Genomic DNA, 17,060 nt, shown 5'->3' on the forward strand with positions numbered 1-17,060 from the left:
TTTATATTGAAGGCGGAGCGCGCCTGACCTGCAAAGCATGCTGGTTGTTGTGGCGATTCGCCCCTCCGCCCTGCCCGAATAGAAGTCCATCACAGCTGGGAGAAAGACTACACCTCCCAGCATGTTCCTCTACTGGGTTTTTTTAGTAGCACAGCGTTCCCCAACCTGGTGCTCTCCTGCGCGTTGGAAGCAATAGTCCCACACAGCTGGAAGCACCATGTCGAGCATGACTTAATAAAGGGAAGTGTTACTTGTTTGGGGTTGTAACGCAGCAGTTTCCGTGCATCATAGCTAAGTAACTCGGTACATTTTGTAACGCCTCCAGAAGTTGGTAGGATGATCATTTCTTAGAAGTGTGCCTGCTGTGCTTTGTGTTTGTTGTAGCTTAATCTTATGAATGTTAACATGTAAATCCAGCTGATTTTGGTTTACTCCCAAACAACTATTGGTTCTAAGTTCTCATATACCTAGCATAATTAGAAATACCGAATGTCTTATTCATGTCCTAACTTTAGCTACTACCATTATTACATACATAATTAAGCAGTGGTTACACCTTTCTGTGTATCCTATGCTATGCTAGTTGCGAAGTCGCATCCACCCCATACGGACTCCATGGACAACATTCCTCCAGGCTCTCCTATCCCCCACCATCCCCTGGAGTCCACTTAAGCTCACGCGACTCCTTCAGTGACTCCATCCAGCCACCTCATCCTCTGCCGTCCCCTTCTTCTTTTGCCATCTATTGTTGGCTCTTCTCCAGTGACTCCTTCCTTCTCATGAGATGGCCAAAGTATCTGAGTTTCATCTTCAGGATCTGGCCTTCTAAAGAGCAGTCAGGGTTGATCTCCTCTAGGACTGACCAGTTTGATCGCCTTGCAGTCCAAGGGACTTGAGGAGTCTCCTCCAGCACCACAATTCAAAGGCCTCAATCCTTCGGCGCTGAGCCTTCCTTATGGTCCAGCTTTCACAGCCATATGCTGCAGCTGGGAAAACCATAGCCTTGACTATACGCACTTTTGTTGGCAGGGTGATATCTCTGCTTTTTAGTATGCTATCTAGATTTGCCATAGCTTTCCTCCTAAGGAGCAAACGTCTTTTAATTTCTTGGCTGCAATCCCCGTCTGTGGTGATTTTGGAGCCCAGGAAAATAAAATCTGTCACTACCTCCATTTTTTCCCCATCTATTTTCCAGGGAGTGATAGGACCGGATGCCACGATCTTAGTTTTCTTAATGTTGAGTTTCAAGCCAACTTTTGCGCTCTCCTCCACCCGCATCAAGAGGCTCTTTAGTTCCTCTTCACTTTCTGCCATTAGATGGTGTCATCTGCATATCTGAGGTTATTGATATTTCTCCCTGCAATCTTAATTCCAACTGGTGATTCATCTAGCCCTGCCTTTCTCATGATGTGCTCTGCTGGGCGACAGTATGCAGCCTTGCCAAACCCCTTTCTCAATTTTGAACCAATCAGTGGTTCCATGTCCAGTTCTCACCCACATACAGGTTTCTCAAGAGACAAATAAGATGGTCTGGTACTCCCATCTCCTGCCGCAATTTGTTGTGATCCACACAATCAAAGGCTCTGGCATAGTCAGTGAAGCAGAAGTAGATGTTTTTCTGGAATGTTTTTAAGTTACTGCCCCAGCCCGGAAAGCAACTAATCCTTCCAGCAGATTTCCTTTTTGGTTTATTTTAACATTATTTTTATTTATTATTTTAGAAACAAATCCTATGAATCAGACGTACGCAAACATACTTGTAGTGATTTTCAAGCCTGAGAAAATAACTTCTTGCGGTCTTCTCTAGTCAGGCTGATCTCAGCAACTCACTTATTCACAAACAGCTGGGAAGACTGACGCCATTTGTCCAGTTCACCGACAACAATGCTCGAACAGCGTCCATTTACAGGCCGGAAAGAGAGTTGTGCTGTTTCCGATAGTGCCAAACCAGGTGCCTTCGGAAGCAGAGCATGGAGGCGAGGGCCCTTTCCCATTGCTGCCTGCGCTAACCTGCTGCCCTCCGGTGAGGCGGGGGTGCCGGCCACGGTTCAACCGTCAGCTACCACCTTTGTCAGACTCCACGGCGGATGAGGAGGGCATCACCCTGTCTTGGGCCTCAAGCGGCAAAATGTCTTCGGCCAGCCCTGAACCACCGAGAAATGCCACAGAGGCTGCTCCCAAGAAAGGGCACGGGACCGAGCCATGCACGCGACATCCCCGGAAGGGGCTCCCAGCCGCTCCCGCGCGGGGAACGCTCTCGGCGGCGGCGGCGGCGGGTGAGGCAGACCCGCGGCCGCGCGCGCGCTCCTCCCCCGCTTCGGAAGGGGCGGGGCTGCGGGGGGCGTGGCGAGCTCGGGCCGCGGCGACGCCGAGCAAGATGGCGGCCTCCGTGCTGGCTGCCTCCTGCCGGGCCGGGGTCGGTTGCCGGGGGCAACGGCCGCTGCTCCGCTTGCGCGGCCTGTGCAGAGGAGCGAGTTGTTCGAGCGCTGGCGGAAAGACGCACTTCGGGTTCCAAACGGTGTCGGAAGCGGAGAAAGGAGCGAAGGGTAGGCGGTGTTACCGGAGCCTTGGGCACGGATAAGGCCTGAGGCGCGCCACAGCCGCAGGAAGAGTGGGGATCCTAGTTTCAATAAATCTGGGCCTGGGTTCGAGCCCTCTGTGTCCCCGTTCCTTTGCTCCTCTCCCGTACAGCCTGAAGTGGTAGAGTTAACTTGGCCGTTCCGTCTTGTTGTAAATGTGCGCCATGAAGAAGTTGGTGTTCTACGCGCAGAGCCCAGGGGTCAGGGTTAGGATTCAGGAACGCGGCAAGTGGCCTTACATTGAGACAGACACACCGGTGGAAGGCGAGGGTGGAAACGAAGGCATGACTGAAGAGGAGGCTCCGGCCCTTGCTTCATCTTTCTCTGAGCGGGCTGCAGCTCTCCTGGGTTTCAGATAGGAGTCGTGCTTTGCTCGCGGGTGTGGGGAGCCTTGGACTTTTTGGTTGTCACCAGCCTGTTGTCTCCCCTTCCCCTCCTGATCTTTAATCTCCCCTCCAGATTGCCAAGGGGAGGAATAAAATCACAGGGTGTTAAGCCATACTTAATATGGAGAAGGTCAGCTTTTTTTTTGCATAGCTTGATAAGTGCACAGTTTAATTGCTTTGCGTACATAAACCCACCCTGAGGCCAACCTATGCTCTGGCCCACCACACTTCTGTTTTGTTCAGCTCCACTACTTGATCTGCCTGGTGCAGAACTAAGGTTCTGTTGTTGTTACATCCTGTCAAGTCAGCTCTGGCTTATGCTGACCCTATGAATGAATGTTCTCCAAAATGGCCTGTCCTTCACAGCCCTGCTCAGTTCTTATAAACTCAAAGCTGTGACTTCCTTTGTGGAGTCAATTCTATTCCTTAGCATGATTGTCTTCTCCTCTCACAATATGCCTGAAGCTTCAGTTTTGGGCCAGGATATTCACAAAGCTTTCCTCCAGCACCATATTTCATAGAATCATAGAATATAGTAGAGTTAGAAGGACCAAGAGGGCCACTGGGTCCAACAGCCTGCTCAGGGGAGGTCTCTAAGTTAAACCAGCCCTCCCAGATGGCTGTTCGGCTGCATCTTGAGAGCTTCTAGCATGAGAGAGCCCACAACCTCCTCGGGTAATTGGTTCCATTGCAGTACTGCTCTGACAGGGAATTTTTCATGATATCCAGCTGTAATCTGGCTTCCTGTAACTTGAGCTCATTATTCATGTCCTGTACTCTGGGATTATTAAGATGAGATCCTGTCCTTCCTCTGTGTGACAGCTCTTTGATGTCCTTGTAGAGTCCTGTCCTATCTGCTGTCTTCTCTTCTCAAGTCTAAACATACCCAGTTCTTTCAGTCTCTTCTCATAAGACTTTCCCCGCAATTCCTGGAGAATCTTTTCAAATGCATGGTTTTTCTTCCTGATTTCTTTACTGTCTAGCTTTCATCACAGTGAATAATGATTGGGAATAAAATGGTATGGATGATCTTGGCCTTGCTCTCCAGTGCAACATCCTTATATTTGATTGTTTTTTTCTACGTTCTTCATTGCTGCCCTTCCACATCTCAGTCTCCTAATTTCCTGGCTGTAGTCTCCCTTTGAATTGATGATTGAGACAAGGTACAAAAAACCTTTCATAGTTCATTGTTGTCATTAAAGTTATATAATTTTTCTGTAGTCATGATTTTTGTTTTCTTAATCTGCTGCAATTTTGCTTTTGCACTTTCTTCTCTCACTCTCACTTTCATCAGGGTCAAGGTTGAGTTACTGCTTTCTTCCCAGTAATACAGTATATTGTGCAAATCTTAAATTATTCATGTACATTATCTTCTACCAGTTTTCACTCCTTGCTCTGATCGTCTAGGACCCACTTTTTCCTCTTTCTGTCAGCTTTCTTCTCCTCTGGCATCATGTTTCGAATGCATCGATTTTCTTCTTGTCAGCTTTCGTCATTGTCCAGCTTTCACAGCTATATATGTAGTGCGTATGATCTTGGCTTTGGTTTCTAAGTGAAATAATCCTTTTATCACCAGAAGCAAAATAACAAAACTGAGGTTCTCATACCTTGGGCACATCATGAGAAGGCAAAACTCTCTGGAAAACACCAATATGCTAGGGAAGGTAGAAGAAGAAATGGAAGACAAAATATAAGATGGATTGACTCTGTGAAGGAAGCTACCACCTTGAATTTGCAGGATCTGAACATGAATATCATGGATAGAGCATTTTGGAGAGCTGTCATACTTTGTCGCTAGTCTCAAAGTCATGTCCGACCCATCGCGACCCCATGGACAACATTCCTCCAGGCCTTCCTGTCCTCCACCATCCCCTGGAGTCCACTTAAGCTCACGCTGACTGCTTGAGAAACTCCATCTAGCCACCTCATTCTCTGCCATCCCCTTCTTCTTTTGCCATCAATTGTTCCCAGCATTGGACTCTTTTCCAGTGAGTCCTTCCTTCTCATTATGTGGCCAAAGTATTTGAGTTTCATCTTCAGTGTCTGGCCTTCCAAAGAGCAGTCAGGGTTGATCTCCTCTAGGACTGAATGTTTTGATCGTCTTGCAGCCCAAGGGACTCTGTCATACTTAGGGTCACTGTAAGTTGAAGATGACTTGATGGCATCTAATAACAATAATGGAGGTAAGGCTTGCATGACATGACAAGTCACACTGCGCAGCCTTTGACACCCCCTCCCCCGATGTGCCTGAATTCACATGGGGGCACACTGGGGCAGGACAGCTTCTCCTCAGTCCTTCCATGAGTGCTCAGGATCCCAGAGGAGCAGTGCTAGCCCCTCTTGCCATCACTTGTCAATATGGGAGCAGCCATTATTCAACCTACTCATGAATAGGCTATAGCAGTGTCTGCCACACTCCAAGGGCGGAGGGCTCACCATGGGTATGGGGGCTAGAATGGCAGGTGGGGCTGCAGCTGCTTTCTTCTAGGATTGGCAGCAGCACTGGGTGTGAAGGGTAGGGAGGCACATTTCTTTCTTTCTTTATTTATTTATTTATTTATTTATATTGCGATTTATATCCTGCCTTTTTCCTACAAAGGGCTCAAGGCAGCTTACATCATCTCTCCTCCTCCATCTTATCCCCACAGCAACAACCCTGTGAGGTAGGTTGGGCTGAGAGTCTGTGACTGGCCCAAAGTCACCCAGTGGGCTCCATGGCCGAGCGGGGACTCGAACCCGGATCGCCTGAGTCCCAGTCCCATGCTCTTCACCGCTGCACCACACTGGCTCTCCAGAGGAGGCCATCAGAACATAGCTTGCTGATGTCGCCACCACTTCCGCTAGCCGATGGCTGCAGCAGTGCCAGATGGGGAACCAAGCCAGCCTTTGCTCAGCCTGCTGTAGAGCAGCAGCTCCTCACACAATGCCATGGCTGCTAGCCCTTTTGCCTGGCAGCCACGGCAGCACAAGGAGCCTCTGACATCTGTCTGCAAGTGCTGCTTGGGCCTTTGGAGGAGGTTGTCATCAGTGCTCCCCCAAAGCTGTTTGCCCAGAGTAGCATGCCTTAGTTCATGCTCTGGCCAAGTAGCTCTGTAGCAATTTTGGCCACCCTGAGCTTAAACCTAATCTGGGTTTGATTGCACTTGAAGCCCAGCAGCTGGGCAAAAGGTCATGTTGGGTTTGGACAAAATGCTAAGTCACCTGGGATTGTAAGGTCAGTTAGGACAATATGCTAAGTTATTAGGTGGTTTAATATGTCATGTACACCAATTATGGTGTCAGAAGGGTGGCAGAGAAGAAAGCAAACAGAGTATTTCCAGAGAGGAGAGACAGGAATTCTGGGGTAAAAATGGTTGAGATAGAATGCAGAAGGTTGAGAGCTAGAGCCTCCTCTTCAGCCCATCCTTCCTTTCCACCATTAAACTTCATGGGCCTTCTATGAGTAATCATCACCATCATTTATGTAGTGCTCAAATTGCATAGCTTTGGTTAGCAACAGTTTTATTTTACCCAGTAAATGACATGTTTTGGAGCTCTGGAGGAGTTTCCTGCTGATATGACCAGTGCTTCCATTGAAGCCCAGGTTGTTCTATGAAATATAGAAATGACCTGTGGTTGACATAATCACATGTGAATGCCCTCTCCCTCCTGGTAGAGCTTGGACAGTCCCATGGTACACTTCTGAGATGTGAGCAATAATGCAGTTTGGGAGATTGATAGAGAGCAGGCAGAGAAAAATTCATGCCAAATCTGATTGAACTCAAGTTAGAGCTCATTATTGAGCCTACTTTGTGGTGGTAAAGATGGTGAGGAAGAGCTTCTTCTCTGCCAGCATCGCATCCTCACAGTGTCGTCCAGCAGAGCTTTTTCAGTCTGGGCCAAAGTAAGATTCTGTTGAACGCTTGGTGGCCCATTGTGATGAATTAGCTCAATACTTTGAGGGTAGTATTGCTCAGATCTGCTGTGAGTTGGACTCCACATTTCATGCTGGTCCTAGGTGTCTTACCCAATCTTGTTGGATGAGTTTCAGTTGTTGAGGCCTTAGATGTGGGCAAAATGCTTGGACAAGTTCATTCCATCACTCATATTCTCGATCCTTGCCCCTCCTGGCTGTTTTCTGAAGCCAGAGAAGGGATGAGTTCCTGGGTCTAGGACAGTGATGGCAAACGCATGGCACACGTGCCCAAAGGGGCACGCAGAGCCCTCTCTGCCGGCCTGCGATTGGCCCAGCAGCCATGTGCATATTCAGAAAGGTTAAGGGCACCAAGCAACGACCTCAGTCAGTGAGCTGCCAGGGATTTCCTTGGACTGTGATTTTAGCAGAAGGTAGGAAATACACTCAGTTGCCTTTTCCAGGGCCGGCCAAAAGCTGGTGATCAGTGGAATGTTGCCCCCTTGTGCTGGTGGTCAGTAAATTCAGGTTTTATTGCAGTGTTGGAACTTTGCGATAAATAAGTGTGCTCTGAGTTGCAGTTTGGGCACTCGGCCTCTAAAAGGTTCGCCATCACTGGTATAGGACGTCATCAGTGCTTCTCTGAAGGAGGATCTGGTCCCCTGTCCCTTGATGGCTGTAGTTAACATCCCTTTTTTAGGCAAGGGTTCTGGCTGGTGGTGGCCATGCAGCTCCAAGCACTCTTGGAGGAAACCGACCTGATTTTGGAACTGAAACTGCCTTGGTTGCCCTGTGGGATTACCTTTTCTGGGAGAGGAAAGGGGTAGTGCAACCCTGTTAGTTCTCCTGGACCTCTCATTGGCTTTTAGTATCATCAGCCATGGCATCCTTCTGGATAGGTTGGCCAGGCTGGGAGTCAGAGGCACGACCCTGCAGGTTCTGGTCCTGCCTGACCTTTCCAGATGGTGTTGCTGAGAGATAGTGCCTTGGCCCCATGGCAGCTGTGTCCTGGATTGTCACAGGGTTCAAGCGGATCCCCCTTGCTGTTCAACATCTACATGAAACTGCTGGGAAAGGTCATCTGGAGGTTTGTGCTGGGGAGTCACCAGTACACTGATGACACCCAACTCTACCTCCCATTCTCCTCTAAGCCAGGTGAGGCCATGACTGTTGTTAACAGTCTGGACGGTATGGTGGGCTGAATGAAGACCAAGTTGGGGCTCAGTCCTGTTAAGACAGAAGTGTTACTGGTAGGCAGATTGTCAATTCGGGTAAGTGACACTTGCCCTGTTCTGGATGGGGTTGCACTTCCCCCAAGGGACAGGGTACATAGCTTGGAAGTACTCCTCAATTCAGAGCTTTTTGTGGTGAGGAGTGCTTTCTACCAGCTGAAGCTGAAGCTGTTCCATCAGCTGCATCCTTACCTGGAAAGACAGTGCCTGCCAACAGTGACCTCCCCTGTGGATTATTGCAATGAGCTTTACATGGGCCTGCATTTAAAGATGATCTGGATTCTTCAACTGATAGAAAATAGAGCAACCAGGCTACTGACACAGACTGGCAGGCATGACCATATAACACCAGCCATGCACCATCTCCACTGGCTATCAACTGAAGACCAGGTCTGATTTAAGGTGTCGACAATGACATATAAAGCCCTAGGCAGTTTAGGGCCTGGTCTTCTCCAAGAGCCCTACTTGAAGGGGGGGGGGGGCTGTTGCAAGGAGAATGGCACCTCAGCTGGAATATGCCTCCCAGAGAGGTTTGTCGTTTGCCAACTCTTTATTCCTTCCAGCGCCAGACCAAAATCTTTTTTATTTAACTAGTATTTTAATTGTTGAATTTAATATATATCTAATAAAATCCTATTTTAATCAAGTGCTGTAAATTGTTTTTTGTTTTTATTGTAAACCATCTTGAGATTTTCTGTGAAAACAATAGATGGTGTAGAATTTTTTAAAATAAGGAAATATTTTGTCATTGCCTGTCAGAGCTTAAAGTATGGCAGTGAGGGAGGCAAACAAAGGAGGAAGGGGATTCGGAGAATATGTGCAAATGGCAGTTACCTTGCACTTAGTTCACATCTCTTATGTAAACAAACCTAACAACTAAGAAGCAAAACCTTTGTGGAAAAGTGACATTTCATGGTCTCAATCAAATCATGCAAATTCAGGACGGCAGTTGTCTTCGTAGTGCAAACTGGGTCCTTTGTGTAGCAGCGTGCCACCTTTGAATTTCTTCCAAGGGAGATCAGCTTGGCTCCATGCCTACCAGATTTGATGGGCAGTATAAACTGATGTTTTACTGATAGTATTGCAGTTGACTTATCTATTTAACATTATTTCTTGGTTCACTTCACTGGTGCAACAATGAAGCACTAAGTGTGCTAAAGACATCTAATTATTTATGATGGTTAAATAGAAAGGGATCAGAAAAGGATCTCTAAAAGATCTCCTTGAACTGGGAGAATAGATGTTAAAATGACAAATCAGTTCAGTGTAAGCAAGTGTAAAGAAACCCATGTTGAGGCAAAATATCCCAATTTCAAGTGTAAGCTGATTTATAAATGCTTTTCATAAATAATAATGTGTGATTCTGTATGGCTTACCAGCTACTGTTTTATAACCCTCAGTAGAAGGTTACCTTCTTCTAGTGTTGATTCATCACACAGTTCCTGTGGGTTAAACAAGCTATCATAGAATTATAGAATAGTCGAGTTGGAAGGGGCCATGAAGCTCATGGGGTCCAACCCGCTGCTGTTGCAGGACACCACCTTACACCATCCCACTCTGATGGCTGTCCAGGTTCTTTTTGAATGATGGTTCATTTAAGTTGTATGTATCCAGGGTACCATCTCCCTAATTACCCACCATGGTGCAGCCTGTGTCATCTGAACCTGAACATCATGGCTTTCTTGAGGGAAAAACAGTCTTTAACCCACAATACAGCAGGTCATGTTCAAATGAGTAATTAGACAATTGGTGCCCAGCATGCACCATGGCTTAAATAAGCCATCATGTGACTTCTTCATGCTGTGGTGATGGCGCAAACAGGACGTGCCCAAGGGGGAAGAAGATTTGGAGGGAAGGGTAGCTAAAGGGTGGGAGATAAAGAACAGGGATTAAGAGGAGTTGAATGCACTGTAATGTATCTTGACATGAAGGTCATGGGAGAGCAGGCATAAAACATTTGTAAGCCAGAAAACATTGGGCTGACAAACAGAAGCTGGTTAGGACAGATAATCTCCTTAGCCACCTTTTTTGTCGTTTGGGTGCCTGCAAAAGGTAAATTGTTGTGAAATACAGCAAGATCAAGGAAAATAGATACCAGCAGCACACATTAGCTGATCTCGGAGTCTGACGTATGTCCATGTTTTTAAAATCAATTTCAGTTTACAAAATATTTGAAAATGTGGCGAAGAAGTATGATCTAATGAATGATTCAATGAGTCTGGGAATCCATCGTGTTTGGAAGGATATCCTGTTGCGCCAAATGAACCCTTACCCTGGAACCCAGCTGCTTGATGCTGCTGGAGGGACTGGTATGTTTGTGTCATTTATAGGCATATTGGGGGGCTTTGTTTCTAAGTCTGATATGTACAGGCTGAGGCAACATCACTCTTAGCCCTCAGTCAAATACAAATATTTTATTTTTATTATTTGTTTGATTTTTTACTACATTCCTATACCATTCAATAGTCAAAGTTATTTGTGTGGTTCACAAAAAAATCTGAAATACAGTGACCTAATAAAACATGATATTAAAAACATTCAGTTTTAAGCAGAATGAAACCAAAGGAAAAATAGAATATAAGCTAGCTGTAGTGCAATGATCTCCATTACATGAACACAGCTTATAAAGCTGAAGGATGAAAAAGCCTTGGAAAATACAAAGGGTCACAGCCAGGTGCCAGGTGGACCTTTCTAGGGAAGGCCTTCCACAACGAGGGTGCAAGTACAGAGGAAGTCACCTCACGTCATTAATGCGAATTAAATGTGCATTTATTTCAGCATTTAACTCCAGAAAAACTGCAAGTTGTGAACCTTTCTTTTAAAACAAATGCAGGTGATATCGCCTTTCGGTTTATCGATTATGTTCGTTCCCGGTGGGAGTATCAGGTCCGACAGAAACTGAGATCCCATCAGAATTTATCGTGGCAGGAGATCACCAGCCTTTACCAGGAAGAGGAGCATGGGTCTCTAGGGGGGTCCCACGTAGTGGTCTGTGACATTAACAAAGAGATGCTGAAGATTGGGAAGCAGAAATCACAACAACTGGGCTACTCTGATGAAGGTAATGGACTGTTGCCTCACCCTTGCTTATTATGTACTGTGCTTCATTCTGCTCTTGAGACAAATCTTGTCTGCCAAAGCAGCTTGTGTCAACCAATAAGAGGGGCAGGCCCTGCCATGGCCTTAATAAGTGAGATGTGCAAGAAAGGGGGAGCTGAGAGGGAAGGGGCGAGATCCGTTTTTTGAGGCCAGAGCAAGCTGGAATGGGGTTCAAGTGCCAGGCCATTTTGCTTGCTGGAGTTCTTTCATGAATAAGCCTGTTGTTCCTTAGGCTGATGATTGTAGCCCTAGGATTACCTTCCCATTCCTTCTGCAGTACCAGGACAGTCATCAGCTGCTCACCCTTTGTTCTGTACGGCACCAGGTGAAAAACCTTTTTATTTTCCCAATATTTTCATAGTTAGACTTCTATTTCCATGTTTACTGTATTTTACTACTGTGGCTCTAGATTGATTCATCCACAGCTGTGGTGGCTGGATCATTCTTTTATTGTCCTTTATACTAATTGTATTATTGTGATTTTATAATGACTGTTTTATATTAACTATTGTATCTTTGATTTTGTAAACCACCCAGAGACCCTTTGGCTGTTGGTCAGTGTAGAGATATAATATAAATATTTTGCTGGAACAAATAAACAGCACAGAAAAGGCTCTCTTTTCACTATCGTCCTGAGATGCCAGTAATGGGATGATCTATAAAGCTATAGATAGGCAGGCAGGCAGGCAGGCAGGCAGGCAAAGCCAGTCTTGTACATGAGCTAGTAACACTGTAATCTTGCAAATAATTACTTTAGAATAAATTCCATAGAATTCAGGGCGATTTCAGAGTAAGCATGGGTAAGATCGGGAAGCACATGCAAATTTGAAAAAAAGGAAAAGATAGATTTAATTCCATCTGATTTTATTTATTTGTGCTCAGCAGAAAGTCTCCTGGAGGGCCATACGTGTAATCAGTTAAACAAGATAGTTCCTGTTTACAATATGCAAGGAAAAAAGAATAGGGGAGGAAGAGGAAAGCATTCTTTCAGCAGGGTTAGCAGTATGGCCCTCCTGTTGCTCTCGTCTCCCTCAGTGCCGCCTGTTGAAATGGCTGGTGGTGGTGACAGCCGAGGGAAGAGGGACTTTGGCAGGGTTTGCGACATGGTGTTCAAGCCACACCCACAGAAATCAAATAACTGACCGTGAGTAAATGCTGTAGAATGCCGAATGGCTTGCAAGCTAGAAATTCAGGGGAGGATAAAGGTCAGACATCCCTTTTGACATCCCCAGCACCAGCACTGTGCATATGCAGTTATGCCCGTCATTAGCAATGGCAAGTTATGCTCTGTGGCTGTGGATGTTGGAGCTCGATGGAGGCTTTTCAAACCTCACTCTTCCTGCGCATGGCCTCATGCTGCGGTGGAGAGGATTGTTGCCTTTTGTACTCTGAACATGGCTGTGTGTACATGCAGTCCCAAAATGAGGGTGGATGTTGTATGTGCATAAGCAGTCTTTCTGAATGTAGTTTGGGGTGTGACACTGGCCTGTTACGTCTGTGTTTTTCAAAGGACTGTCCTGGGTGCTTGGAAATGCTGAAGAGCTTCCCTTTAATGATGACAGCTTTGACATTTACACAATTGCGTTTGGTATTCGAAATGTCACTCATATTGACCAGGTGAGCAGGAGCACCATTGGTTTGATCATGCTAAATTTTACTCTTCTCTAAACAGTTTACCTTGATGGCTCAGACCAAGTAGTAGTGCAACATGTTGTTTCCAACGGTAGGTCTGATGTCTCTTGGAGCTGCAGAGGTGTGGAGTAAAGAGTGCTGGCTTTTCAGCTCTTTGTCCTGAACTGCAGCTGTTTATGGAGGGGCTGTTACTGTACCATGACTTCTTTTATGCACTTTATGTGGTCCTCCTAAAATGTTTCTTACATTAAGACACCAGGTGGGAGTAGCCTGACAAACGTGGATGGGCAAATGCAATACTCAGATTGACGCACTTGTACCCACTTTGCTTCAGTATCTGATGTTGCCCTTTGAAGGAAGCTACTCTATTTGGGGGGGGGGGTGCTCTTCATGATTGCAAAGTCTTACTGATACTTGGCGGGTTGATTAACCTTAACACAATTTGTCCCCCAAAAACCGCATTCTGGGCTCAGAATTAAACCAAGAGAAGCACTGCAATAAGCTTACTGTTTCCCACTTCACTTTTGTCATGTTTCAGGCACTTCAGGAGGCTTTTCGAGTTCTGAAACCAGGAGGACGCTTTCTCTGCCTAGAATTTAGTCAAGTCAACAACTCACTTATTTCCAGGTTGTATAAGGGTTTTGCACTTTTTTCAGCCCCATTACTAAATAGCATTCAGGCAATATAACAATCTGTGACAGATGCATTGCTTACCTACAACTGAACTTCTTCAAGTGATTGTCTGTGCATTCACAGATGGGAGTTACGCATTTCTGCAAAGTTTTGTTTGGTACCTGCTAGACTTGAGAAAGCTTAAGATAGAAGTCCCATCCCATGGTCACTGCCCAAGTGTGTGGCTTCTGTCTTTCCTGCTCAGTTCTGTGGACCACCAGCGCAGGTGGATAAATGACAGGAAGATGGACATGAGAGTGTATCGTGTGATTGTACAGATAACCATTCAAAAGAACTACCGTAACAATCAAGTGAACTGTCTTTTTGATGGTCTAAGACTTAAGTGCATCTCGTGTGGGTGTTTAGCAAGTGGGCTTACTGAACAGAGGTGCATTGAGCTGGCCAACAATGATAGGAGCACTGCCTTACCAGAAGGGGCACTGCTGCTAGCCCTCTTGTCCAGACCATGTGGCCTTACGAAGAGCGGTGGCGCTGGGATCCGCATGGCCATGGGAACAGTGCCAAGGAAGCAGGAACCGGAAGAGCAGGTACCTGATCCCACTTGAGTGATTTGCAGTGGACTAGCTATCGGGTATGGTCTTTGTTCACTCTTGTATATCCAGTTGCAGACACTGGATTAGGAATTTTCCTTAAGAAGTGTTCAGATCTGCACCAATTGATGTACCCCATGGGATTAGGAGGAAGGGGTCACTCATTTGATGCAGTGAGATAGAATGCTGCGCAGAAGGGGATCCGGTAGAGGCAGTCTAGGTGAAACGAAGGAGTTTCCACAGGGAAAGAGACCTGACAGTGGGGGTATGTTATTGCCCTCCAGGTCACCTTGAGACCCTGGATGATGCCCTGACAGGCCGGATTCTAAGGATATCTCGGGGGAGAGACACAGTAATTATGGGAGATTTCAGTCTCCCAGATATTAGTTGGGAGACTCACTCAGTAGTGACAGCCAGGTCACGTCGCTTCCTAGCAGCTATAGAGGGAGGGTTTTTCATGCAGAGGGTCCGAGAGGTGATGGGGGGGGCATCCTTGACTTGGTCTTGCCCGACGAGGAGGAGCTGAAGGTTGGGGTGCAGATTAGGGGAGCTCTGGATGCAAGTGATCACTCCATCCTTTGCTTTGAGATCAGGGGACTGGGGACGTGCAGCAGGTCAAGTACTAGATGCTGGGACTTCAAGAGGGCCAACTTTGGTCAACTGAAGGCCAGACTGGGGAAAGTCCTGGGATAGGTTACTGGAAGTCAAGCGAATGGAGCCAGCTGGAGCCAAGGGTCAGACTAGATGGCCCAGGAGACCCCTTCTGACTCGCTCAGTTTCTGTGTTTCCATGTTTCTGTTTACTTCTCTGAAGAAAGTTTGTGTGTTTTGGCAATGGCTGCCCATCTTGAGAGACAGGCAGAAGGTGCATTCCTGTGGAGGGAGGGAAAGGAGTTTGGACAAGCACCAGCAAGCTTTGCAGTTTCATCTACTACTAGTTGCCAGTTGTTGCACTGTTACTGTTGTGGGTCTGACCTTGGGGATAATACATCAAGTAGGATAATGGCAAAGTTCCCTCTCATGTTAAAAGAGTCTTACTTTGTCTGGGACATGTCAGCACAGAGTGGTAAAGGAGAGGGGATCCTACTAGAAAAGAGCTAGAAAAGTGCATTCTTTTGTGAAGGTCTGCCTAGGCCCTGCTTTCTATCACAAAACAGGGTTGAACTGGAGGAATCAATCCAGGTTTTTGGCCCTGCTTCCTCTCCCAGTGGATTTAGAAAGCCTGCTGGATACTGAGAGAACACACCATGGACTAGTGACACTACAGTCCTCTTTTAATTGATTCGTAAGGCTTGTCTTGTCACCCTATCATACAAACCTAGGTGGAAGGCATTGTTAGAAAATTAGACATTCCTCAAATAATAGTTAGACTTGTATTAACCTGCCATTTTTGCTTTCAGTCTCTATGATCTGTATAGCTTCCAGGTTATCCCTGTTCTGGGTGAGGTTATTGCTGGTGACTGGAAGGCCTACCAGTATCTCGTGGAAAGCATCAGGAACTTTCCTACTCAGGTAAAATGCCCTCTGTACATTAAAGCTTCAAACCTGTGCTTAATTAGCTGGAAACTAGCACAACTTTATTTGGCTTACATACTTCTGAGGAAAAATGCACAAGATTGCTGTGTATAATGAAATCTTCGGGTGTCATCTTGGTTTATGGGAAATAATTCAGAAATCATGCAAGAGCCTTATCATTTAACACCAATATCACTGTTGCTGCTTTTCAGGAGACATTCAAGGAGATGATTGAAGATGCAGGCTTTCTGAAGGTGGACTATCAAAACCTGGGTTCAGGCATTGTCGCCATCCATTCTGGCTTCAAGCTCTGACCTTCATCTTTGTCTTTAAAAAAAAATGAGGACGGAATTTTCTAATGGTAGAATTCAAATGCTTGGTCTTTCCAGCATACTTGGCACCATGTCACCAAAACAGACATAGGAAATGGATTGATCCCTTGGAAGAATCTAAATTTCAAGTTTCAAAAAAGGCAAATGTTGTTTTTGGAAATCATTTGACAAGTGTCTCTACTTGAAGCAGCTGTTCTCACTGGACTACATTAACCACTTAGAAACGGGATTTAATATCAGTGATTTACTTTTATATTTGATGTGTTTCTATGAAGTGCACAAGAGAACATTCACACTGTAAGACTCCATTCCTGTGTTTCAACCATTTGAATAACAACATGTAGCAAAGGAGACAAAAGACAAACCCACTTGCTTAACCCACTTTGAGCCAATCTGTCAACAACAGTTAGCTGATGAAGTTCTTTGGTGTATTTATTAAAAATAATATTTAGATTTTCAAATATTTAATCTTGTTCTTTTGGAGTATGGGAGGCTATAGAGCCTTGCATACATATTATTTCTCTGCTGTGGTGCCTAAGAATCATTCTTACTGACTTGCTGAAATCAAAGAATCAGAATCTTGTGTCCAGGAGTTGGCTGCCCAACATTTCTGGGAAGATCTTAAATCCACCCATTGTGTGCCTTCTCATCATACACTATTCAAATGCATGCTGCCTCTGTATGTGCAGATCTGACTGTCATGGATGATATTATAACCTTATAAAAGCCTGTTCCAAATGGAATGAAGTGGTTGGGAGCCAGAAGGCATCTCTTGTACAGCAGTGCTTAGCTTTCCTCAACCAGGCAGATTTTTCCTGTATTTTTTTTCTGTTTTTCTCCTATATTTTTCCAGATTTTTCAGGGTCACAGCTGGGATCAAAGGGAGGGTAAGCCATATATCCTGCTCCTGTACAGGTTCAGCTCCTTGCTGAATTGCATTTGGAGAGGAAGATGCATTGATTGCCAAATTATCTAGTTCCACCCTTTCAATTTTCTGAAAAAGCAAACAAATAGAACCTAAAATATTGCAAATATTTTAAATATTGCAAATATTATAGGACAAGTTGATGGATTCTTCAGTAGTGCAGAAAGTGCACAGAATATAGTACAGAGTGCAGGACTGTTTCCCATGAAATAGGTGAGGCCTGCTGAAATCTCAAAAGGGGTGGCG

At 45.8% G+C, this 17,060-nt stretch overlaps 1 protein-coding gene across 2 annotated transcripts; it reads left to right on the plus strand.

The window, feature by feature from the left end:
* Positions 1-2,361: 2,361 nt before the first annotated feature.
* COQ5 (coenzyme Q5, methyltransferase) lies at positions 2,362-16,350 on the plus strand. Of its 2 annotated transcripts, XM_044444240.1 has the most exons (8): positions 2,362-2,546; positions 10,249-10,398; positions 10,923-11,150; positions 11,466-11,513; positions 12,699-12,805; positions 13,359-13,447; positions 15,443-15,554; positions 15,770-16,350. In XM_044444240.1, exons 1-8 carry the CDS (start codon positions 2,378-2,380, stop codon positions 15,869-15,871), a joined length of 1,005 nt encoding a protein of 334 aa, XP_044300175.1. In that variant the 5' UTR covers positions 2,362-2,377; the 3' UTR covers positions 15,872-16,350. The 2 variants fall into 2 exon arrangements, with proteins under 2 accessions (XP_044300175.1, XP_044300176.1); XM_044444241.1 differs by lacking the exon at positions 11,466-11,513.
* Positions 16,351-17,060: the final 710 nt, after the last annotated feature.

This window comes from Varanus komodoensis, unplaced genomic scaffold (genome assembly GCF_004798865.1).
Source record: "Varanus komodoensis strain SLA01 unplaced genomic scaffold, ASM479886v1 scaffold44_3, whole genome shotgun sequence".
In the NCBI taxonomy this organism is placed as follows: Eukaryota; Metazoa; Chordata; class Lepidosauria; order Squamata; family Varanidae; genus Varanus; species Varanus komodoensis.